Consider the following 27695-nt stretch of genomic DNA (forward strand, 5'->3'; position numbering starts at 1 on the left):
TGTTCATTGCAACTGCAGTTAGAGTTTATTGCTAATATAAGGTAGATATTTTGTTTTTAATACTGCTTCTCTTTCTTTACTGTATACCCCTGAAGATTCTCCTTCATAATGGGATTTACAGTACACAATGAATGAATTAACACATCGGCAAAATGTATGAGATCTCACCTATAAACATCATGAAACTAAAGAAATAATACATACATTCCTATGAAAATTACTGGAGAATTAGAGAGACATCTCATGCACTTGATGTGGTATCTACAAACACAAAGGGAGAAAAAGATTTTGCTGATGAAAAGAAAAACAGTTAATTATTCATGCTGATAGGTTAGTAATACTTCAGATTGTTGTCTTACTCATAATGAAGAGTTCTGCACGGGTAGACTTCACTCCTCCTTTGTTCACAGCTCTACATACATATTCATCAGCATCCTCCCCAAAAATGTCATTAATTATCAGTGAATAGCTGTCACCTTCAGTTAGCATATGATATTTCATGCTTTGTGAAAGCTCTCTTGCACCCTTATACCTAAATGACAAACATTTTTTTCATCTCAATTAGTATCAGATACAGATAATTTATCTATGTGGCACTATTAATTCTATGTCAAAGACATTTTGTTTCAGATAATGAATAATATGGTACAAACCATGTAATAACTGGTCTTGGTGACCCAGTGATGGTGCATTTGAATTCTGCATTTCGATTCTGTACTGCACTCACATTCCTCAACGGCTTCACAATTTCTGGTGGCTGAGCAGCTATAACAAATTCAATTCATATAATTGCACTGTACATGATGCAAGTACCAATCTTAGTGAATGAAAACTATGCAATGTCTTACCATGTGGATCTTTTATTTTCACAGATGTAGATGCTGTAGAGGGTGGACTTATGCCCGCAACATTTTGTGCAAATACTCTGAACTCATACTGACGGCCTTCAATAAGATTGGAAATGTTAATTGTGGTTGCCACACAAAGAGTAGCACTTACTCTTTGCCATGCTTCACTGCCAACTTCACGTTTATCTATCCAGTAACCCTGGATTCGAGAACCACCATCTGATTCTGGTTTCTCCCATGACAAATTGACAAAGTCTCCACCAACCTCCTTTACAACTGGTACACCAGGTGCAGAAGGTGGATCTTTATGTTGGAACAGAGACAGATAGTAAGCAAATGAAATGCATAAACATATATTTATATACAACCAGTGCATTTTAACAATAGAAATAGCTACCCTATTACAGGAAATAGTAACGAAGTACACAGAGCTATGAAAAAATTATTCCTTGTACCTACAGCACATAAAATGCAAAGTTGATGTGAAGTAATTTGTAGTACTCACCAAATGGAGCCTTTGCTTTGACTGGATTAGTGCCTTCAAGAGGTGGGCCCATGCCGTTATCATTGGCTGCCATAACTCTAAACAGATACTCCTGACCTTCAGTAAGTCCTTGGACAGTGAAAACTGTATCTTTGCAGAAGCTAGATACAATGATCCAGTGGGACAATGATATGTCTCGCCTCTCCACCACATAATGGGTGATGCGAAGACCACCATCATATGTTGGAGGCTTCCAACTGAGTGTGCAAGTATGCTTAGTTATATCAGACACATCCAGAGGACCAATTGGTGGACCTGGCAACCCTATAAGATTACAAAAATTATTAGTTAAAAACTGTAAATGAAAACTTAGTGTGCTTGCTTAAATACACTGTAGATTTTGCAAATGCAGGTTAAATATACTACCTGAAATGCTAATGCAAAGTTTTTAACAAATATATTAAAATTACATCAGAACGTTCCTTTACCTGTTATATAAACAGTAAATGAAGCAGACACACTTCCACTATCATTTTTCACATTTAGTGTGTAAGTTCCAGCATCTGACTTCACTATTTCTTTGATAAATATTATGAGGTATTCATCGAATACAGTGTACTTTATGTGAGTTGTTTCATCAATCTTTCTGCCATCTTTGGTGAGAGTTACTTCCATAGGCTGATCACCAGAGTAATAGATTTTGATCTTTGTATTATCACCCTCTGGCAGATACAAGTCACCTGGCATCCTATCAATTCTCGGTGGTGCTGAAAGATAATGGAATTATGAGTTTTATTCCTCAACTATTAGCTGATCAGTACATCAAATATGTAAAACAAATCCACTTAAAACAATCAGCCATTGGAAGAGAATAATATTGCACAAAATATTTCTGACAACAATCATAAATAGAACTTTTTTCCTGGCAAAAAAACTAAAAATTGAGATAAAAATATATTTAAATTATACTTTCAGAGACAATACCAAAAATATAATACAATAAATATAAGTTATTGGGTGTAATTTTTGAAGCTTCTAGCCTTGGAAGTTAGTAATATCTCCCAGGACCTTTTCATTAACATAAACAACTTTTCATAAACATCAACTGACAGCTAGAATATATTTTCTGGTTTATAAATTTTAGAGGCATTTCTTTCCTCCAACAAGATGAATTACTGAAGCAGTGAAGTTGGAACTTGTATAAGGCAATTATCCTGGAAATATCACTTCAGGGTATAGTGTGACTATTAACTTAATTAAATAGGAGATATTATGTTGACAGAAGGGAAAGTACAGCAATAGTTTCTTGTGGGTGAACATGAAAGCTGGATGAAAAGCTTAATTCCCCAATATAAATGTTGGTGTCGTTCAAAATGCTCTTATGGTCTTGTGATTCCATAATTAATAAATTAATTTTCTAAATTTCAATTAATAAAGTTGTTTAACACTTGTACAGTGGCATTTTGCACTGAATGTCCCAATTATTAATTTGAAAAATCAATCATACATGGTAAACTGTGATTAAATATTTTTATTTTTGTTTGATATCATTACAAAAATGTTGTAGTTTCAGTGCTGATTCTTTTAACTACATTAAGCACAACTCTTAAGTACTATGTTGCTGAATGTTAAATAGATATATATGTAGTGCCTGTTTTTCGGACACCAATTTGATCCTGCAGCCACTATGAATCAAAACACAAAGGAATTATGTGCCAGTGGCCACCAATTTATATCGATGGGGCAAGTTGAAAATTTGTGTCGGACTGGGATTCAAAACTCAGTCTCCTGCTTACTAGGTATATGTACTGACCACAATGCCATCTGGACAGTGGTCACTATAACTGCATGGGTCTGATGAGAGGCATGATAGGGTAGTCTGTGCAGTTGTGGTAAGCACTGTGTACAGATGGTGTAGTGGTCAGCACATCTGTCTTATGCAGGAGATCAAGGTTCGAATCCTGGTCCAGCACAAATTTTCAACTTGCACCGTTGATATAAACCAATGCCCACTGGCAGTTAACATCTTTAATTCCTTTGTGTCTTACAGCAAACTGACTTCAAGTGATAAACCTCAACTATCTATTGGACTGCTCCCTTTGACATAATGTTGCCCATTACAGTATAACAACTTGGTATGAAATAACACATATGTTTGTACTAAGGTGTGTGTGTGTGTGTGTGTGTGTGTGTGTGTGTGTGTGTGTGTGTGTGTGTGTGTGTGTGTGTGTGTGCGAGTGCTCCATTTGGTGCTACACATTACAGCAAGGAAAGCAACAGTGGTCTCATAGCATAGCTCTTTCTTTTATGCTCATTTGACGTATTACCAAAGAAACTGTACCACATAACTGACACTTGGATGATTTGCTGTGTAAATGCAAAATTGCACAGAGCAACTGCAAATTGTTACTGCTTGTTATGTATTTCCGTGTGTTGGAAAGCAATTTTGAGACAAGATTTCAGTTGATGAAAATATTCAGTGTTTCAGAAGACAATCTCTACACTAATAAAGAATTAGTAATAGCAGGTGTGCTACCAAATATACCAATTGATCAAAATCTTAAAAATTGGAAATGTCTGTTATTTAGTTTTGTTAATTCAGTCATGATATAGCCTTTTCACACTTTATGAAGATGCAAATGGCTCTGACAGTTATTTTGTATAGCCCACATACATATGTAAAAAAAGTCTGCACTTGTTACGCAGTAAGCCTACGTACATCTATTTTTGCTGGTGTAAGTAGGCTTACTATATTACTATGATAGGTAACAATACACTTCACTGTACTCAGTACTTTTGTTCTTGTATTTAAGTGTTTGAAAATAACAGTTTGAATGCTCATGGCAAAAATACTCAAAGAAAAGGCCACAAGAAATACTTTGGCAAAATGAGTTAGGTTTTATGGATGTTAACATACAATGATGAACATTATTTGACTTTCCTGCAACTTTTAAATAATGAAATAAGAAAAATGATGGTTTTATTTGCCAAAAGGAAGAAGTTCAATTATCATTTTGCATCAGCCTACATATAAATATTATCAATAAGTAAGCAGCAAGTGAGCAACTATTTTGAAATTCATGACAAATTATGCTGTTAACCTAACATAACTGCTTGAGATCTCCAATTACAAGAACAAAATCAAACTAAATATGTATCATGTCAGAAAAATATCAAGTAAAATGCAAGTGGTGCTGTCCACATTTACAATCAATTGTTCATACATTTATGAAAAGCATGAAGCAATTTCATAATTTTAACAGACAATATTGAATATATGTATATGATATGATAAAAATCTACATTTTAATCATGTGTGTGATATATACTATATTGAGATCAGCTGTAATTACCAAGAGAACCTGATTATCACACAGTTACAGGTGCTGCTTGTCTACATTACACACTAACAACTAGATAAATCTATGTCACATGGTTCTGTGGAAACAGGAAAAACCTTCTCTCTTTTCTTATTCATTATATATGGTATCAGCTCGCAGACCTGTAATGGTAATGACTGAGAGGAAATCCATATGCATTGATACACAAGACAACATTTGGTTGTGCTGTACAGAATGTTATTCCACAGTGTTTGATTTTACTGTTGACTCAGATGGTTTGTGTCAAGCTAACAATGCAAAATCCTACCTGAAAGCAAACACTTGTGGTTTTCTTCTTGTAGTTTTTTTAACAAGCAGATTTTTGTGTATTTGTAAAAAGCCCAGAGGCACTATGGCCTGTTTTGCACTTTAAATTGCAGATTCTCTTATAACTGACAAGATGAGCTTATGCACAGTCCAGAGGGAGGAAAACACGTGACTTCATTGGAACTATATCTAGAAGTGTACAATACTGTTCAAATTAATGTTAGTATTGACCACTACAACCACTCCCTATCCCCACCCCACCAGCTTTTAATCCATTAATTTAGGAATTTTGACTAATTTAGAAGCCACATGTACATGAATTGTTAGTGTACTATCAAATGAGTGCCTGTACATTGAGGCATGTATATTAACACTACAATAAAAATATGTGATGTGAAGCTTATTTGTTAATAATTGTTCAACAAATGTATTCTGTCCATTAAGATTACTTCATCATTAAGATTTGTTTTTAAGTTATTAAATTACTAAACAGAGAGTTTCATTAAGGGATTCAACGAATTGAACTACATATACTTGCAAGTAGTGCTTACCTCCAATCTTTAATCTGGCAGTTGTTGTAACGAAGCCAATAGTATTATTTGCTTCACAGGTGTAGTCACCATCATCAACTTCCCAAACTTCTGAGATAATGAGTCTAAATACACCACCTTTGGACTCCATTCGAAATCTTCCACCAGGCATAATCTCTCGCCCATTACGAAGCCACCTTGCAGATGGAGGTGGCTTGCCAGTTGCTTCACATTCAAGAACAACAGAACTATTAAGTGGTACAGTAGTTGGAAGTAAATGTCGTACAAACTCCGGTTTTTCCCCTCCCTCAACTTCACATATTTTGACTGGTGTCGTACAGGAACTAGGTTCGCTGCGACCTGCAGCATTGACTGCAAATATTCTAAACTCATAGTCTGCCCGTTCTACTAAGTTTAGAACAGTGTAACTACAGTCTGTAACATTGTATTCATTGCAGCGAGCCCATGGAGGTCCACCAACTTCACGGCGCTCAATAATGTAGCCTGTTATTCTGCTACCACCATCAGATATGGGTGGTTCCCAGGTCAGATCGACATAGCTCTTTCCTACTTTCACTACTTTTGGTGTTCCTGGTGGAGAAGGAACATTGAATTTGCCCTTCAGTTGGAAGCGTGATGATGGTGGTGAAGGTTTGCTAAATCCTGCAGCATTCTTTGCCCTGACTCGGAATTCATACTCTCTGCCTTGCAGCAAACTATGGACAGTGTATGTTGTGTCTTTGACAAGATAGTCGTTGGCAACTCGCCACTGAGGATCTTCAGCCACATCTCTGTACAAAAAGAACACAGTAAGTATTACAATTTGTAAATAATTTTCAAAGTAAGAGATGTTAGTTACTACAACATATTTAAAATAAAGAATTAATATTACAAAACATACAGAAAAAAGTTTCTCACAGGAAACATTATAATTACCTGTACTCAACTTTGTAGCCTTGAATTCTGGAACCTCCATCACTTAATGGCCTGTCCCAGATCAGAGTTATATTTCCACTCTCCCAGTCAGTTACACGTGGCTGTCCTGGTGGGTCTGGTACCGTAAATGCAAACTTTGCTGTGATTGGCTGATCTGTTTCCAGTGGCTCACTGACACCATATTGGTTTTCTGCACGAACTCTGAAGCTGTATTTTCTGTTTGGTTCCAACCCAATGACATCATAGTGGCAGCTTCTAACAAAACTGCTTACTTTGGTCCACAACTTAAAAGAAAATAAATTATACATTATTTTTTGACATGGCCATCTATTAAAATGATATTCCTTATACCTTCTCATTACCAATAATACAAGACACTTCAGTATGAAATATAATCAAATGCTCAATATTTTACCAAATAAAACACCTACCCATCAACCCTGATGTGAGTATAATCAAAGCTTCTCACAATTATATAACTCAAAATCTAAGGAATGTCCCAGCACAGAAAGTACATCAATTCAGGTCATGGCATAAGAAAGGAAGCAACGGTTGATAGTCTCTCAGAAACACATATCATGTAATTTTTTTTTTAACCTCTTAGTCATTATTAATGCTTCTGAAGAGAACATAAAAATGCTACATATCTCAAACATAAATCATAGTATGTCCATAACAACAAAGATATAGTAGTATTATAAGGTGTCACAGAATCTCTCCTCTGGACATTCATAACAAAATCCAGGTGGAGTAGTATCAGAAGTACATCAACCACTGCATAAAACAGTAACATTGCCACCAATTGTAAAAGATTTATCTTCATTCTTTTCATGCTATGCCAAGATCATCCAATGATGATGACACTGACTATTAAATATCGTATACAGCTTAGTTTACCTGGAATTTAGAGTTATTTTATCTATCTATTAACAGAGAAACATGTAAAAATTCTTATTATTTGACATTGTCAAATTTGGAGATAAGCAATCTGTTGTGTTAAAGCTGTGGATCCAGAAAAATTATGAATTATTTTATTTTATTTTTTGTTCTGACTTATTGACAAGCCATGTTCACATCTGTAATACAGAAATTGCAGCTAATAAGTACAGAAGATTAAGCCATTAGTATTAAAGTTCTCTCACATGATAATACCATATCAACATAAACTGATTGGTGTAAAACTCGTCATAATTTGTGTAAGCAGCATCATTTGTTATAAAAACAATGGAAGAAAGGTGTAAATTATCCTAAAAACATATTTAAATCATGACAGTCTGTACATATTACAAAAATTGGAGAAATTTCAAACAAACTTGGTATACCTACCACTTACTGTCTGGAAAGAATCACTGTGCAGGTAAAAAACACATACCTATCAAAGGGGGGAGGGTGAAAAAGCAGTGCAGCCCACTACCTGGCAAAACACAAACTTTGGTCATCCAGTATTTGAGAATGGGAGCACTTAGAGACTTGCAACAGTCTTTACACATAATTTCAACCTGTACCAAATTTTCTCACTACCAATCCCCATAAAATGATGAAAGGAGAAAAATTCATTACTTACGACATTTGCATCATTCATTCAGTAAAACTGCCAAATGAAGCATGATATTTTAATTTATTACTTCTTTACTACTAACTTTGTTTGTGACACACTTTGCAGACAGTAGTCACATACATTGCTGAATCTACTTGCAAAATTATATTATTGTATGACACATAGTTCAGGAGATGTGACATCATAAACAAAGAGATGTGTAAAAAACTGCCACATCATGAAAGACATTTAAATTTATTAATTTGCTGCTACTACCTCTATTGGCAACAGTTTTGGCAGACACTATCCACATCTGCAACTAAATGTATCTACAAAAATATATGACACACAGTTCAGCAGATATGTTGTCAAATATTGAGATGCATGAAAAATTGCCGCATTGTGCATGATGTTTTAATTTATTACTTCTTTAGCATGAACTCTATGCACAACACATTTTGCAGACCTTAGCAACGTGTATCACTGGATGTACCTGCACAATTGTGCCAGTGTACAGCATATGGTTCAGGATATATGATGACATAAACACTGAGCTGCAGGAAAATGAAACTGCAGGGTGAAATTCGCTAGAGATAGAGGGGAGACATGTGTACAAATATGAGTGAAACATGTTAAATATATGTGAAATATATTTTAAATGTGCGTACATGAGTAAAAAGCTCATCATAAACCTCTGGAGTGATTTCAGCCAAATTTGGTACACATATTAGTTACATTTTGGAAAGAAATACTGTGAGGGTAAGAATCATCAGTCTCCTATTGATGTGAGCATGATAACTTGAGAGAGAAGGGGTGAGGAGGAGATGGATAGACAGTAAAGAGAAAGGAGGAGATAGACACAGACAGGGGTGAGGAGGAGATGGACAGAGAGAGGGGGAGGGGGAACTGGACTGAGAGGGGAGATGAGGGAATGGACAGAGAAACAAAGAGGAAGAGGAGGTGGATAGAGACAGGGGGAGGAAGTGATAGGCTGAGAGAAATGGGAAGGAGAAGATAAACACAGAGAGAATGTAAGGACAAAATGGACAGAGAAAGGGAGGAGAGGGAGATGGACAGAGAGAGGGGAGAAGAGGAGATGGATAGAGAGAGGGGGAAGTTGGAAATGGACTAATTGAAGATTGCAGTTAATACATACCCCGGCAATGCTGGGTACTCAGCTAGTACTATTATAGTGCAAGAATATATGACAAGGAAATGTACATTGAGACTAAATCTCTTACACAGAATAATAGGTCATCATATGCAAGGCACACTGACAGTATCAGACAGTTTACATATGTGGACACTGTGATAATATTTGCCACATTACATTATTCTAAAGTAACATAAAAACAGTGACTGTTATACACTATGTAGAATGATGAGCCTGTTCCACACTAGAAACATATACATAAAATATGTGTCAGAAATTTATTTATAATCAATATACTGTACTTTAATTACAATTATATATGTCATCCTCTTAGTGACAAATGCAAAACTGCATATGCTTTTATCACTTTACATCTCATAACAAAAATATATACAAGCCCTGTGAGCCCTGTTTTAAAGTAAATGTATTGGCTTGCTGATTGTTATTCCTCTGTTACTTCCATACATAAATATACAGGTCGGACACCTCTTCTTTGAATATTGATGTCAAAACTACAGCACATTGCTAAATACCTTGCCATTAATGATCACATATCATGTTATTATATGAGAAAGTACTATGAATTTGTGCCTGTATTCTCCAATGCCTTCTCACTTGCTTACAGTTCAACTGAAGTATAATAATAATTAGTTAAATTTAAATATGTAATTAAGCTTTTACTGGTACTTCTAACACTTTCATGCCACCCTGCTTCCGACAGTTAGCAAATAGTAAGTATATTTTACTCTTTCATTTTATATAATTAGTTATTCATGTTGTCATTATATTAATTGTTTGCTACTTCTGCTAAGAGAGAAATTAGTTATTAGCACTGTCTGACAGAACTTCCTGTAAGTCTTGACGCGTAGCATCAGTTAGTCTTCTACCTGCTATAGCATGAGCACTTCCTTGTATACTGAGACTCGTGTAATGAGTGAGACATGATGTTCATGTTCACATATGGATGTTACATAGTATCAGTTTCTAGTGTGGAACAGACATCTCATTCTACAGAGTGCATAACAGTCACTGCTCCTGATGTTACTTTAGAATATTGTAATTCGGCAAATATGGTCACTGTGTCCACTAATGTAAAATGTCTGGTTCTGTCAGTGTGCATTACATGTGATAACCTATTACTGTGAATGAGAGTTTTTGTCTCAACTTATATTTCCTTGTTATGTATTCTTGCATAACAGTATTTTGAATGACTGAGATATGTTTCTGGGATAATTTACATCATTCCTACATTGAATTGTATAACAAACAATCCTTCTCACACAAATTATGATGATGGGTCCAACCTTATGGCAGTTATATGCTAATCAATTTATTTTGTTATAGTGTGTATCATGTGATAGAACTTTTATATTAAAAATTTACGCTTCTGTACTTCTTAGATGCAATTTTCTACACTTCAAATCTTAAGATGACTTGCAGATATGCCAAAATTAGTAAACAAATAAAATTACATTTTAAATGTTGGATATTAAGAGTTGTTCTGAATCTGCTGGTGTAAAATTTCTACAGCTTATGCTTGATTGAGTTTTGGCTCATAGAGAGTGTAAGAGTCCACTGACATAAAGATCATCGGGGTGAAAATTCACCATTTAAGTTATGAACATTACTTACTCCAGAAGTAGGGTCAAGTTTCTCCACTACATAGTTTGTGATAGGAGAGCCACCATCATCTAATGGGGGCTTCCAGCTCAAGGAACAAGTCTCAGGAGTGATGTCAGACACATCTAGTGGTCCCTGAGGTGGCAGTGGTTTATCTGGAAACAGAAATTTATTTTTTTTTGAGTGATTCAGTGGCATTATTGTGATATAGCAAAAAAACTGAAAACAATGAATAATTCCAATAAAGATAACTGAGTTATAGTTGAACAATGGAAACTGCAGGCTGGAATATCAATAGCATTGCAAAAATGATAGATCACTACTCACCATAAAGATGACTCATTGAGTTCCAGACAGGCACGGTGAAAAGAATGTTGCATATTATACCTTTTGGCCAAAGCCTTCTTCAGCAGAGAACACACACACATTCACACAAACAAGCACACCTCATGCACACATGACCGCTACCACTGACAGCTCCAAGCCAAACTCTAGTCAGAGGTGCCAATGGTAGTGGCCATGTGTGCATGAGGTGTGCTTGCTTGTGTGAATGTGTGTGTGCATTTTCTTAGCTGAAGAAGGCTTCGGCCAAAAGCTATAATGTGTAACAGTCTTTTTGTAGTGCCTGTCTGCAACTCAAAAGGTCTCCTTTACAATGAGTAGCAACCTATCCTTTTCCTCATATTGTTGAGTCATAGTTGACTGTGATATTAACAATACATATTTTGTAAACTGTGTCAGTACTGTAACCCTACTCAGTCATTGTATCATAGATGCAGAAACCTGCTTTTTCAATTAGTACAGAAAAGAGGACTGAAATTTTATTTACCACTAATCATTTTAAATGGTATTTATAAATCACAAAAACCATTAAAGGAGCCTGAGTATTAAAAATGTTGCTAAAAATAAAAAAATACATTACTCCAATGTATACTTTGATTATGCCAGTTGTATAGAAAATACTAAGAAATTAATAAAGGTTCTGATTTAGTTTGAGAAACTGATATGCAAGACAACAATCATGTAACTGGCTGGGATGAATTTGGTTTATAAGTTGATCTTCCACAACCGAGTAATAAAAAACACTCCATTTACTTTATTTTCCATTAACAAACTATTCAACATAGGTTCTGTCATGCTTCAACCTAACTTTTTTTTATATCAATGACAATGACTATGTGTACAAGTTTTTATTTTTGATAGGGCGTGAGGAGTTGTGCTCTTTTCTGCACAATTAAAAATACGCTTCACTGAAACATAATAAACTTGTAAAATTTGGATCTTTTAATGCAGAGATCAATTCTTTGATGTGATATATATGATATATTTCTTACTTTATAAGAGGAAAATGTTATTATAGTATTTAAAACAAACACCTAGATTGTTTATTGAATTCTGGTGATTTTATCAGCCAGAAAAAATGAAAAGAATGTAGTTCTTGATATGGAAATAAGAGTCCTTGCCAAAATACTTCAGAAATGTTATCATAAGTTCACTGCATTTCGGTTTATTTTTAAAACACAATATAATGAAAATGATTTGAGGCATCAATTTTAAAGTAAATAAACTGCTGAGTTAGGCAAATTATATTGAGGCTTCTTGAAGCAGAGTCACATAAATTTAATATAGTTAGCAAAATAGAAGCAGTTGAAAAGCCACGTGATGGAATATCAGGTTAGTCAGAAACAAACAGTGCATGAAATTCAATAATTATTACAACTTTTTGCTCAAACTTTACATTTACTATGATCATGATTAGAATGTAATTTTCTACTTGAATAATCTTTTGCAGGTTTACATTTAGATTTGACACAAAAATTTACACACTCAGTAAAATTATAGCACACTGATTTCATGTGTCCAAATATGTACTTAGTTTTCTTTTTATTTCATGCTTTCTGAATATCATGGTTTTTAGGTGTGCACAGACATAAGTTTCAAAATGTTGCTCAGAAATGAAAAAAGCATATGTCAGTTGTACTCACCTACAACCAAAACCTTGCAAGAAGCAGTATCTGAGCCTTCTATATTCACTAACTGTATAGTGTAATTGCCCATATCACTCCTTCTTGCACATCTATTGTGGAATACTGTCTGGTTGGAGGTAGTTTCAAATTTGATTCTATCTCCTGGAATGACTTCTTCTCCATTAATGGTCCATGTGGGTTTTGGTACCGGATTACCCGTGAAAGGAACTGTTATAGTGAACTCTTCTCCTGCAATGACTGTCATGTCTCTGATGCTAAGATCGCTTGTGATCTTAGGTGAGCCTGTGAATAAGGAAAGAAGTCACACTTAATACGATTCATAACTTACTAAAATATAATCTGCTAGAGTTACATTTAGAATACAGATGCATAAAACTATATTTTCATCCATTAAAAATTGTTAACTACTCCATTAATCATTTAAAATAAATGATTTCTGGTTACACTGATATCAGTTTATATGAGGGTCTGTGATAGTAAAATTATAACATGCCGAAGGGAGAACATCCATCATTCATTTGTGAGTGTGAAATGTAGAGAGGGTTATATAATTTTTCAGTACTTTTGATTCTGTCTCTCATTTGAAAACTAACTAAATGTACTTCAAAGTTCAAGTGTTTCTTCATTTATTACAGAAATTGCGAGGTAAATATGATGCCGATTGATCAGTTGTGAAAAGTTAAAGCTGGATGCCCCTTTCTGCACTGCTCTTACAATTGAGGTATGTAAGCATAAGATACTAATCAACTCAAAACCTCAACTCGTGATTGGCTGTTCACCATTTCATCCCTGTCTCAACTTGTGAGCTTGTGTTGCAGTCAAATTCTCCATTGTATCCATTCTGCTGGGTTTACTAATCACATTGCATTGTGCAAAAGCTTTTGTGGCATTTGGAAGGAACAGAAAGGAACCAGTGGCTTGTTCTATATATGTGGGTTGACTCACAGAGCCATGATCATGTAGCTCAATTCAAACAACAATGGCTCAATTGAAACAACAATATCCTTAAAAAGTTGAACCTCAGCAATAAATAAGAGTTACCAACTCCTGTAAGTTCAACTTTATAGTCTCATTTTAATGATGTTTTGAGACTACTGATCATTTTCTGCATTTACAAAGTGGATTTCTACAGACTCAAACAGCCCTTCTGAGAACCATTTACATAGTTCATTATAAACTACAACGTGCTCATTTCGAGTGTTGTTGCTCTCTCAGTAATGTCATTAAGCTTTTAAGAACAGTAACTATTAGGATTAAGGTTGGGTATCTTTCAATCCTCATTGCTGCTTTTAATTGCTTCGCAAATGCTGTCTTAAGACACAAGAATAGTTGCAGTCCAAAGGGGCAATGAAATTATTTCAAACTTCCTGAAAGATTAAAACTGTGTGCCACACCGGGACTTGACCTAAGCCTTTCGCAGGCATGTGCTCTACCAAGTGAGCTACCTGAGTATGACTTACAACCCATCCTCACAGCTTTACTTCTGCCAGTACTTCATCTCCTACCTTCTAAAGCTGTGAGGTTGGGTCGTGAGTCATACTCAGGTAGTTCAGGTGCTAGGGCACTTGCCTGGGGAATATTAAGGTCCTCAATTTGAGTCACTGTCCAGCAGACAGTCTTAATCTGTCAGTAAGTTTCATATCAGCACACACTCTGCTGTAGAATGAAAATTTCATTCTGGAAATTATTTCAATGTTGGTATGTAGGTGCAACTATAGAAGATATTCTACCAATTTAGTTATTCTGCCTGAGGACACATTGTATTCATGCAGCACTGCATCATCAGCTTCAGAGGCAGAGCAGGTTTCAGTGAAGTTTGCACACAAAATTATGGGGCTAATATTGAAAAGAGAAAGAGAGAGAGAGAGAGAGAGAGAGAGAGAGAGAGAGAGAGAGAGAGATTTTTCTACATCAGTTAACTCTGAAGAAGGATGTCATCTGAAAGCTTAGCAACATTTTTCAGTCTTGTTTATGTGCCTGCTGACTGGTCAATGCTACAACTGTATGATGAGATGTTACATTTAGTCATTTCAGTATTTTAGTTCCACCCAGAACTTTCCATTATCATATTTATAAAATGCTTTATAATGAGATTACCTGAATCCGATTATTTTGAAGCATTACACAATATGAGTGCCATGCAGATGTGGTCACTGTGTAAAACTGGAAGCAGATTATCAAATTAGGTATGCACCATTGATAAAGACCACCTCTGTAGACAAATACTTAGCATAGCTGCCCTTAGAATGAAATAGCCTATGTTTGATCTCCCATGCCACCTCAGATTTTTCTGAAGTAGGAAAATCTGGAATGGGGTCACTTCAGCTTCATAAGGTCAAATGAAGAACTGCTTCAATAAAGAAGCAACATCATTATCAGGATTCGTCTACTATCAACAATGGCTGGAGGTATTAGTGACATGCTGATCACATGTCTCATGATCATAGACCACTCCTCATATTGCCTTGTGTGTAGCAGTTGGCCACTTGGAACAGTTTTTGAGTGGTATTTATGTTTACGTTTTTCCATTGACAATAATGGTTTGGTAGGTCCAGACAGACCATAGACAAAAAGGATTGGAGTAATGTCATATTGACTTTAAGTAGGTAAAATGGCAGCTTGCATAGACACATGTTGTGTTCAGGTGGGGGGGGGGGGGGGGGAAACTGCTAAAAAGCACTGTCTGCACGAATAGTAGTGTTCAAATCAGAAAGTTAAATGATTGTATAAGTAGTCCTCATCTAACAATTAACATTCTAATGAAAGATATGAAGAAACTTATATTTGAAAAGTATGAGCCATCACAAAAATCACATATACTTTTCCATTTGGAAAATGTAGAATAGTGGATATAGGTAAAATGAAAAAAATGCCTACATACCAGACATGGGATGCATCTCTGTTTCAAAGGGAAGAAACTTTTATGTGAGAAAATAAGCAAAATTATTACAGAGAAAGACGACTTAAACAAAATTATCAAACACAAAGGTGATAGGTATGCTTTTTTAGAGTAAAATGTAAAAATTTAATCCTTACAAACCAGAATGTTAAGTATATAACGAATAAAACAGAGCACTTGGACATGTACCTAAATGAATCCAAACCACATTTCTTCATAGAGAGAGAAGTAGGTTGCAAGGAAGAGGAAGCATATGGATACAGGCTAAGAAATTGCGAACTTATAAACTTGTATTGTAGAAGGACACATAAAGATGGAGCGGTTGGCATTTATAGCAGAAATAATATAGCATGTGAAAAAATCAAATGGATTGATGATATGAGTAAAGAAATGATACTTGAAGTTTCAGCAATAAATTTAAAACTAGGGAAAAACAGTATGTTTATAACAGCTCTGTATAGGTCACTTGGAAGCAGTAATGAAGAACTTTTGAACTGTCTGAAGGACCTGCTGAAGAAGCCATCAGCGTATGAAAAACGTGCTGTTTCTTGGAGACATCAACATAGACTCTTTAAATAATAGCAATGATTATTTATGTTATGTTGACTTACTTCAGTGCTATAACTATTATAATATAACCTAAGAACCTACAAGAATTACTGTAGAAACACAAACATACATTGACCACATTCTCACAAATATAACAAAGGAGAATATCAACATAACCACCATAGAAAATGACTTATCTGACTACAGAGCCCCTGCTATGGAAGTTGATGTAGGGAGTGTAGATATAACTACAAGTGATACTGTTATGTATAAAAGAAAATTTAATTATAATAAACTTAAGAGGGCATTGGGCAATGAAATATGGGAAGCAGTTTCCAATGCAACAAATGTGAATGATAAATGGGAAAATTTCAATAAACTATTCAATAAAACTTTAAATGAAATATGTCCTTTAGCAAACAAGGCTATTAATAACAAAGCTGAGAATTTCCCTAGATAAATCATTGAACTGAGAGAGAACATGAAAGACTGTTACACACTCTTTAGAGATACTAAATTACACTACTATTTAACAAAATACAAACTGCTCAGAAAAAATACAGAGATTCTTTGACCTACCTTAAAACTCAGGAATAGGTCTACCAAATAAGCAACTCAACCTGTGTTAGTAAAATAGCCTGGAAAATAATGTATACAGAAGAAGAAGAAGAATGTATAAAGAAAAAGAATCTCATGAACACACCAGCATAACATTAAAATGACAACATAACAAATGACCCAAAATAAGTGTGTGAGAAATTCATACATATGTTTCATACAATTGGCACAAATGAAACATGACTGGGCACTCAATTTAAATACTACAACACCTAGCCAATATTTTTTCATCCATGGCATTACTGAGAGGGACCACCTAGCAATCATTTCAAAACTTCTAGCTAAAATGTCTTGTGGCTGGGATGACATTTCACCTAAACTGCTAAAGGAATGCAGGAAAGTGAAGCCTCTGATATATCTAATAAATATCTCCCTCTGCCATGGAGATTTCCCTGTTTTTTTTTTTTCCTTAAAAAAATCACTGAAATCCTACTGGTGTATAAGAAAGGAATAAAACCTGATGTAAGAAACTGTAGGCCAATATCATTAACTTCAGAGCTTGGGACATTATTAGTGAAAGTAACATTACATCAATTTGAGTCTCCTGGTTCCGATTCCGTATAGACTGAAGAAGCAGACCCATCAACTACATTGGAATCCGGGCGTTTTATTCTATGACATGCTGCCTTTTAGTGGTGTTTTGTTCTGACGGACAACAAACGTTGGATAAAAAGGTTCCAAGCTTTTTTGCTCTAATGTTTTAGTTGTATTCTCACCTGAAGATATGGTTTTTAGTGCTACGAAACCAGTAGTGATCCAATAATAAAGGAATAAATGCAGTTGAATTGGTTATTATTACCTAAGATGACTACTCATAGCTGTGGTTGCTCTGCCTACTAGGTTGTCTGCAGTAATTTATAAAAGGAATGAACAGATAGTAACAACCAAATCAACCCACAAGGTACTTTAAAGTGGTGTGCCCCAAGGAAGTATATTGGGGCCTTTTCTGTTTCTTGTGTATGTTAATGATTTAATCGAATCCCAAAACTGCAAGGTTGTAAGCTATGCTAACAACACATCTTTTGTTAGCTTGGGCCATGATATGCAAACTACTACAAACAGTGGTGAAATCAATTATAATTTTCTGTCAAGTTATCTTACTGCAAATAAGCTACTCGTAAATAAGTAGAAGGCAATGACAATGCAATTTATGCTTATGTACAGTCAGAAATAAATAGAACTCTATCTACACCTCCATTGGCTCTTAGCTACAAAAACAAACACAATGTTTTGGGCATAGTTGTTGATGGAACACATGTCATGGAAAGAACATGTAGACCATATTTGTAAGAAAATCAGTAGGTATGTGTATCTACTGAAAAGGGTCTCAGCCTTCCTGGACCATGATAGCTTGAGACAAACACAAGACAGCCTTGTAGAGAAATCTTCAGAAAATATAAAATACTAACCATCTACTCTATGTACATCCTGCAAGCAATAATGTTTGTGAAATGAGATCCAAAGTATAATGTAACACACAGTAGTGTAAATAGGTGCAATACATGGGGAAAGGAAAATTATCGCACAATTGCAAGTGAAAAAAAAAGGCTCCAGACCATAGTCCACATATGATAGGAACCATCCTTTGTAACAAACATCCATCTGACTTCAAGACAGATAATTTCAACACTTTAAAGAATAAACTTAAGCTTTTATTAACAGAGAAAAGCTGTTACTGAGCGGAAGATTTCAAGTTCTAATTTCCCTTTGTAAAACAGTGTATATAGCATAAGTTTGCTTTTGCACCAAAAAATGGTAATTTCTGATCTTCACTGCCTATATCAATGTATGCTCTTATGTATGTTAACTAAACATTTGTACATGTGAACTAAAATTTATGCCAATGTCTGAAAACCGATTGTTATATGGACAGCAAACAAACAAATAAACAAAGAGAGGTTTCACAGAATTTAGACATCCAGAAAGCAGTGGATTTTATAGTGATGGCTGTTGCAGTATATTGCAGACATTTGGGTGATGAGGTACTACACTTCAAATAAACTTCATTTTGGCTTCTATGTATTGCTTTCAATGTCAAAAAAAATTGGAATGGTCACATGAGGAAGTCACTTGGCCAGTGACAGGTAACATGATTTACAGTCACACACTTTTTATTAAAGTTCAAAGGATTAGTGCAATATCAGTGAGTAAACTACTTAAAATCCCTGGTATTTGTTTATGGCATCTGAAAAATATATAAAATTTATTGCAATCCTGTGTCTTATTTTCCTTGATATTAATACTTAGGTTCATGATATAGGAAGACAAGGCATGCCCTCGAGCAGCTGATAGCCACAGACACCTTAGTGTTGTCCACAGCATTACTCTCTCTCTCTAACAAAAACGGTAGATTCAAATTAGAGATATGCAACTGAATGTACCTCCATCATGCAATGATTCAGAAATGTATACAATGATTCAAGATACACTGGATGGATTATCACAGAGTGTCATCAGATACTGCAAGAGACCATGTCACATTGCTAGAAAAATAGAGAAGGTAACACAGCTAACAAAGATTATAAATTTGTTGATGAGTTGTATTAATATTATGTACTACTCACCCAAAGTATAAATAATTTAAATAATTCATAGCATCTATCTTCTTTAGTATTAAAGTACACATTCAATTATTTACTTTATAATTTTAGGGGAACTCAGTGACTGATAGCAAAACACTAACAAAAGTTTGTCAAGTTGTTTCTTTTCCAGAGCCAACTAGTGAACAGTATGGTGCATTATAGCCTCTACCTGCACTGTCACCACACTAACAGTCTCATCCCAAGTTGAAGTAACTGAAATTTGGTTGCAAAAAAAACATAATAAAAAGTTACTGGGTCTTGTGTCAAATTTAGTCTTTGCTTTTACACATAGCGAATCCACTCATTAGTCTCACGGAATCTGAACTGAAAATCTGTAATTCAGAAATGAAAGTACCATAATAAATGATGGTACATTTTTTAAATACAATATCTGTACAGATGGTAATATGAAATTTATACTCAATGACATACGTTAACAGTCTTGTTAGTCACATTCATGATGAAGAAGGAAAAAATTAGAGATATGAAAAGGACAAAGAAGGGTAAAAAAAAAAAAAAAGACTCAGTCATCCATCTGGCAGCTATAAACTGAATATCATACATATCTTCTGCTGGATAAGAACATATAATATGTTGCAACAGGCGTATCAGTTACCTAACAGACCACTATTTTGGTAATGTATCTTAAATACTGTGATTATTTTCAATACAATCAGACAAAAGGGAAGGGGGTTGGAAACAAAACTCACTTGGAGGTGGCCTGCAACAAATAGCATCAGAGGCTGAACTCCATGGGCCTTGTCCAGCAGCATTTACTGCTGCCACTCGGAACTCATATTCATGATTTTCAATCAGACTGCCCACTCTGAAACAAGATAAAGTAATGGTAGAGTTACAATAATACACAAAACTTAGGAAACTTTCTTTGTCTGTGATTGATTGTAATGTGTACGCAATCAGTAATCAGAATTAGAAGTTATTATGCTTCCATAATCATAAAATATTTTCCAGTGTTACATATCAACATAATTACTTAGTTGTGAATCAAAACAGGAGGTATCATACATCAGTTGATGTACTTTGGTACCTTTTTTGTGCATGGCAGTCAGAATATTCTGAGTCATACAAAATATTAAAAAAAAAAACTATTAACTGATGAAGGAATTTGACACCAGATTTTTCTACTTAAGACTGGAAGGCAAATTAATGGTAATTTGTTCTTTAAAAGGTTCAGATGCACAATGCATAAACACTTGTGACCATGTGAGTGCACTAGATGCAGACAGAAGAGGTACATGGATTCCTCCCCGTGGAGTGGAAAGAAGCAGGAGGATGTAGGGGGGGGGGGGGGGGGAGATAGATGGAGGGAGGGAGGAACAACTGGCAGTAGTTTTGTGATGTGCCCCCTAAATAACATTTCCACACATGTAATGAAATTCTGCACTTACACCACAAACAATAATCAAGTATGCATGGAACTGAAATGGTCAGTGCAGCAATAGAGGGGTGTGGGGATTATAATGATATGTAACAACAAACTTACAATAATATGCAAGCATGATAATATGTTGTTTCTAGATCTTATGGCAAAAGAACCTGGAGAAAAGTAGTGCCATGTTACATTAAAACAATATCTGGGGATAAATTGATGCTCGTATAATAGTAATGCAAATTTCCATATGAATACATAAATATACACTGATAGAAAAAACAGCAACACCAAAAAATAATTAATGTAGAGTAATGAATTTTGAGAATGCATTTATCTAGGTAACATATGTAAGTAATTAACATTGCAAGATCACAAGTTAATGTAAGTGTGGCCTAAGGCATTGCAAATGTGAAATGCTGGTACATTAATAACCAGTGTAACCACCATAATGTTGAATGCAAACGTGCATGCACTGTGGTGTACAGTTGCCAGATGTCAGTTTGTGGGATGGAGTTTCATGCCTATTGCACTTGGTCAGCCAATACAGGGACGGTTAATACTGTTTCTGGATGCTGCTGGAGTTTTCGTCCGATGATGTCCCATATGTGCTTGACTGGAGACAGATCTGGTGATTGAGCAGGCCAAGGCAACATGTCAAGATTCTGCAGAGCATGTTGGGTTACAAAAGTGGTATGTGGGTGAGCATTATCCTGTTGGGAAACAAGCCTTTGGCCCTCAACTGGCCTCCTGCTAATCAAAACAAGGCCATTACTGGCACCAAGACAGAACCAGCTTTCATCAGAAAACACAATAGACCTCCACTCCTGCCCACCACTGAGCTCTCACTTTACACCACTACAATCGCAAACGGCAGTGGTTTCGGATCAGTGGAATGCACACTACAGGGTGTCTGACTTGAAGCTGTCCTTGAAGTAACCGGTTTTTAACAATTCGTTGTGTCACTGTGGGGCCAAACACAATGGACTTCCTTCTCAGTAGTTCCATGTGACTGTCCAGAGTCTGGTCTTCTTGTGACCATACATTCTTGTGACCACCACTGCCAGCAATCATATACAGTGGCTACAACATTTCTGTCAAGTCTTTCTGCAACATTGCAGATGGAACAGTCAGCTTCTCGCAGACATATTACATTTCATTCAAACTCAGTGAGGTGTTGATTACGGTGTCTTTTTTGTCATCTTAAAAGCAGTCTTGACTAACATGAACTCACCACATTCAATCTCAAAGGCAGCTAACAGTCATGACTGTTACAGCGTGTATTTAAAGCATACCTGATTTGCATCGTCACACTAGTGCTACTCTTACGTGACTGGTACAAAATCTGAATAGACATCATCTTTCAGATGTAGAAACATGCCTACCATCTTTCATCACAAAGTAAATAATATGAATGGGCAAAATCTGACAAATAATATTTTGCTATGAAACATACGAAGTGCTACCATCATAAATGTTCACTGATGATTTCTACTTGATTTCTGCTATAGTTTAAGCAAATGAAGTACCCCTTATAATACATCTGAGTGACATTTCAGCTGCAAAGTAGGAGAGAGTAATTTAAATCAGAGTGAATGTATCAAAAACGGATTTGTGTATTCTTTTGAACAATGCTCAAAGATCTAACAGATGCAGCTTAAATAGTGATAGCAAGAATTTTTGATTATACAGGGAACAGATTAAATCTAGAGAAACAATTATAGTTCACCTGACTATAATAAGTTCATGTCATACTTTTCATGAAACCGAATATTAGCCCTGGTAACCACATAACTTAATAATATTGCGACATATTCATCTAGTTTACTGCACTCTTGAACCTTTTATAATTTCTAATGTCTCATTAATTTTCATGGAAATCCACAACAAAAAATAAGGACATAATGTAGAGACATTACTATGAGCACAATTTTATGTGCATTAATCATTGCTTAGTAGAGAATGAAGAGCAAAACAGTGGACTGTATCACCATGATAGTGCTATTTCAACATCTTACAGCTCTCTCTGTCAAATACAAGTACTGTAAACACATACAAAACTATCCACACAAATAGATGGATTATTTATGTATCTATGTATACACACTTGTAACTTAGATCCTGAATCAGCACATGATTGGCTTTGGTCCACTTGTCTTCATTTATTAACTTCTTTTCTACGATATAGCCAGTTATAGGTGATCCTCCATCGTGGCGTGGTTTTGTCCATGCAATTGTAATAGAATCTTCTGATGTTTCAACTCCACGTGGTGCACCAGGTGCTCCAGGAGGATCTACAATAATAAATAAAACAAGTATATGTCAGGAACAAACACAAAGAAATTTAAGAGGGATAATGCTTAGGAACAGAAGTGGATATTTAGTCACTTCACAAGCACTGTAATGTAATACTGAAATGCTGATTTTTTATCTAACTTTTGATAATGTAATTATCTGAACAGAACAACTGAAAAATGGATGCAATGTTACTTGATCCCTAAGCTAGTTCTGTAATGAAATGTATACTATTTGGGATTGATGAGACTGTAGTAGCACACAAAAAATTTTAGGTTGATATGTTGGTCAATCCTGGATCACTTGTGCTTATGACAGATACTGTTTGTTATGTGGAGTAAAATGCTTTTAACAATGAAGCATATCTACATTGAAGGATATAATCCATAAGCCACCAAATGATGCATGGCGGAGGGTACCCTGTACCACTGTAAGTTATTGCCTTTCCTAGTGCATTCGCAAATGCAGCAAGGAAAATACAATTACCAATTTGCGTCTCTATGAGCCCTGATTTCTATTATCATGCTCTCAATGACCTTATGTGAGATGTATGTGGTGGCAGTAAGGTCACTTTACAGTAGACAAATGATGGTTCTCTAAATTTTCTCAATAGTGGTTTGCGAAGGGGGGGGGGGGGGGGGGAACAAACCTGTCCAACTCTCCCTCCCCCAGGGGTTCTCATTTGAGTCCGCAGAGCATAAAATATAAAATTATATATTAATGTTGCTGAGTGAGTCTTTTGAACAATTCATGGATAAATGAAGGTGGCATTTTAAATGAATGTTGTGTTTTTCCCACTTAAGCTGTATTCATTGAAACTTAGTCTTTGTTCCATGATCAGGTTCAGCACATCATGTGAGTATGCTGTCATTTTCGTACTTACACCAACTTGTTCTAGTTAAACACTCAAGTGTTTTTGAAAATAAACACAACACAGCCTTAGTGGAAAAAAGTCATCTTCATTTAATAAATTCATGGCTGTGTTGGCCACTATGGAGAAGATGGTCACTGATTAGGTAAGATCTATTTCATTATTGTCATTGTGGAGAATCAGAAACTTTGAAGAATCTACATGTTGTTTCTGTTAATATTACACTACTGGCCATTAAAATTGCTACACCACGAAGATGATGTGCTACAGATGCGAAATTTAACCGACAGGAAGAAGATGCTGTGATATGCAAATGATTAGCTCTTCAGAGTATTCACACAAGGTTGGCGCCGGTGGCAACACCTACAACGTGCTGACATGAGGAAAGTTTCTAACCAATTTCTCATACAAAAACAGCAGTTGACTGGCGTTGCCTGGTGAAACGTTTTTGTGATGCCTCGTGTAAGGAGCAGAAATGTGTACCATCATGTTTCAGACTTTGATAATGGTCGGACTGTAGCCTATCGCAATTGTGGTTTATTGTATCGCGACATTGCTGACAGCATTGGTTGAGATCCAGTGATTGTTAGCAGAATATGGACTCAGTGGGTTCAGGAGGGTAATACGGAATGCCGTGTTGGATCCCAACGGCCTCGTATCACTAGCAGTCGAGATGACAGGCATCTTATCCGCATGGCTGTAATGAATTGTGCAGCCATGTCTCAATCCCTGAGTCAATAGATGGGGACGTTAGCAAGACAACAATCATCTGCACGAACAGTTCGACAACGTTTGCAGCAGCATGGTCTATCAGTTCAGAGACCATAGCTGCGGTTACACTTGACACTGCATCACAGACAGGAGCGCCTGCGATGGTGTACTCAACAATGAACCTGGGTGCACGAATGGCAAAATGTCATTTTTTTGGATGAATCCAGGTTCTGTTTACAGCATCATGATGGTCGCATCCGTGTTTGGTAATATCGCGGTGAACGCACATTGGAAGCGTGTATTCGTCATCGCCATTCTGGTGTATCACCTGACGTGATGATATGGGGTGCCACTGGTTACATGTCTCGGTCACCTCTTGTTTACATTGACGGCACTTTGAACAGTGGACATTACATTTCAGATGTGTTACGACCCATGGCTCTACCCTTCATTCGATCCCTGCGAAACCCTACATTTCAGCAGGATAATGCACGACCTCATGTTGCAGGTCCTGTACGGGCCTTTTTGCATGCAAAAAATGTTTGACTGCTGCCCTGGCCAGCACATTCTCCAGATCTCTCATCAATTGAAAACGTCTGGTCAATGGTGACCAAGCAACTGGCTCGTCACAATACGCCAGTAACTACTCTTGATGAACTGTGGTATCGTGTTGAAGCTGCATGGGCAGCTGTACCTGTACACGCCATCCCAGCTCTGTTTGACTCAATGCCCAGGCACATCAAGGCCGTTATTACGGCCAGAGGTGGTTCTTCTGGGTACTGATTTCTCAGGATCTATGCACCCAAATTGCGTGAAAATGTAATCACATGTCAGTTCTAGTATAATATATTTGTCCAATAAATACCCGTTTATCATTTGCATTTCTTCTTGGTGTAGCAATTTTAATGGCCAGTAGTGTATATCATCTTGACCCATCTGAGAAGCAGGATACTGTGAGAAGAGTGTGTTTCTGTTTCAGGTCTAGTAGAATAAACCAATATATGAGTGTCACAAATACCTAATTTGTGGATATTAAAAAGTTTCAGCTTTCTGTTTTTCAATTAGGAGTGTTGGGTGATCTGTGGAGCTGGTACTTTTAATCTTGGCATATGAATACAGGAGGATACAATTTATGAGTTCAAGAAGCAACAGAGGACATGGTGTAGAATTTTTGGTATTCAAAAACTGAATGTGCTATAGTTGAACTGACATTCCACCTGCATAATTAAATGTTCTCTCTATTTTCTGTTAATTATATATGACTTAATCTACACTGATATTCTCCTATAGAAACCACAGAATTCTTCTTTGGTTTCTGTGTGTATGGGGTCTAAGGGTATGGCCATGTACTTTTGTGAGCAAAACACTCAAAAGTTTTAGACCGGTCATAAAAGATAGTGATGGGTGGTAATGAACTGATTATTGATTCAACAATTTGATTTGTAAAGTAGAATATAACTTTATCCATTGACATGGCTTACTGGATACCAAACTAGCATTTGTTAGGAATTTCGTGCCTTCTCAGGTATCCTACAATACTCATACGAATCAATTTGCTAAAGTTTTTAGGAAACTAAAATTGGATACTTTGGAACATTCATTTTGTGTTCCTTCTTGAAGAGTAGGTTTTCAATAGTGTATTTCAATCTTTCTTGAAAATTTATTGCTGTAATGATTACTTCAATGTATCATGTACCACTTAATAAAAAAACATGACAACAATTCCATATATTTATACAACTACTATCAATTTTCACAAAATTTTTAGCTTTCATGCGTTTGATAATTATTTTAGTTTCATAACAGGAGTTTTGTTTACTATGGTCAGCTTACTGAAGAAGATCCATAGATTCAACTCTTGCAGCCAATATTCTCTGCTGCTTCCAAACAACTGACTACTGAAGGCACTTACAAGTGATTCTCAGTTACACATCAAAAGTTGCATACTGTATTAATTCTATGTCAGTCCCATTATCTACTCTTTTCCCTGTCTTCATTTCTACAGCCTCCCATATTATTTTTGTTATGCAGGTTGAACTGCCAGTTATAATTTTAATACACAAGCTTTTAAGGATTTTAAGGCTGTTTCTATGAACATGACAGTATAGTCTGTACCATACTGTTACATTTATTTCTTGAGAAAACTGTTTTTCGATTGTATGACTCTCTCTCTTTCTTCTACAATACATTACATCACATTTTAGTATCTAGGATTTAAACTGATCTTCAGTCAGAAAATTATTATTCTTTTTTGGCATTTTTTGGAGAACTGTTTCACACGATGACACAAAGTGATTGATACACATGTTAAATTTCTAATGAACATTTAATTTTCAATATACTGAATAAAAATGATATGTTGTAAATAATGAATAGAAAGAAGATTAGGGTTTAATGTCCTATACATGAGGAGATCATTAGGGATGGAGCACAAGCCCGGGAAAGGAAATGGGAAGTCTGTTTCTAAGGCAACATCTCAGCATTCAGCTTACACAATTTAAGGGAACCATGAAAAACTTATAAGTGGATGGACAGATGGGAATTTGACATGTACTCCTACTGAATGTGAGTCTGATGTCTTGATCAATGCTTCATGTTAAGGGCCAGCTCGAGACTTTTTCTCCACACAAGCAACATATTATTTGGTGGCCTTCCCTCATGTCATTCTTCGCTACTAATTATGATACACCCTGTATACAAATTTTACACCTTTTGTGCCACTTTCTGCTTGGTACCCCAAGTGGCTGCTTGTGTCTTAAAATGGTACTGTTCATATCATTCAGCAAATAATTATTGGAGGATGCCATGTATTAATTATTAATTACCCTGGAGGACCTGTACAAGTGTATTGCATAAGTAGATGTAATTATGTCCTTTGTTGAAAGCCATTGGCTAGTTCAGAAAAATAATTTATGACTTGTCTTAAGATTTAAGCTGGCACTCTTACCATTGTGTATGAAGTTGTTAATAAGACTTTTATTATTACTGTCACTCTTATCAGGAAACTGACCACTAAAATTAGGTTACACAATTCTTT

The 27695-nt window shown here is 35.8% G+C and overlaps 1 protein-coding gene across 29 annotated transcripts in view; it reads right to left on the bottom strand.

Moving 5' to 3' along the window:
* The window catches only part of LOC126248677 (twitchin), a 523948-nt gene that overhangs the window by 63174 nt on the left and 433079 nt on the right, over positions 1 to 27695 (bottom strand). For all 29 annotated transcript variants that reach the window (XM_049949938.1, XM_049949935.1, XM_049949939.1 and 26 more), the window contains 11 exons: positions 22889 to 23075; positions 20102 to 20217; positions 12741 to 13025; positions 10768 to 10910; positions 6446 to 6729; positions 5531 to 6300; positions 1821 to 2099; positions 1354 to 1656; positions 849 to 1151; positions 654 to 765; positions 360 to 532 (listed from right to left, as the gene is read on the bottom strand). In XM_049949938.1, coding sequence (XP_049805895.1) covers positions 360 to 532; positions 654 to 765; positions 849 to 1151; positions 1354 to 1656; positions 1821 to 2099; positions 5531 to 6300; positions 6446 to 6729; positions 10768 to 10910; positions 12741 to 13025; positions 20102 to 20217; positions 22889 to 23075 — 2955 coding nt within the window. The remainder of the gene's footprint in view (positions 1 to 359; positions 533 to 653; positions 766 to 848; positions 1152 to 1353; positions 1657 to 1820; positions 2100 to 5530; positions 6301 to 6445; positions 6730 to 10767; positions 10911 to 12740; positions 13026 to 20101; positions 20218 to 22888; positions 23076 to 27695) is intronic.

This window comes from Schistocerca nitens, chromosome 3, assembly GCF_023898315.1.
Source record: "Schistocerca nitens isolate TAMUIC-IGC-003100 chromosome 3, iqSchNite1.1, whole genome shotgun sequence".
NCBI lineage: Eukaryota > Metazoa > Arthropoda > Insecta > Orthoptera > Acrididae > Schistocerca > Schistocerca nitens.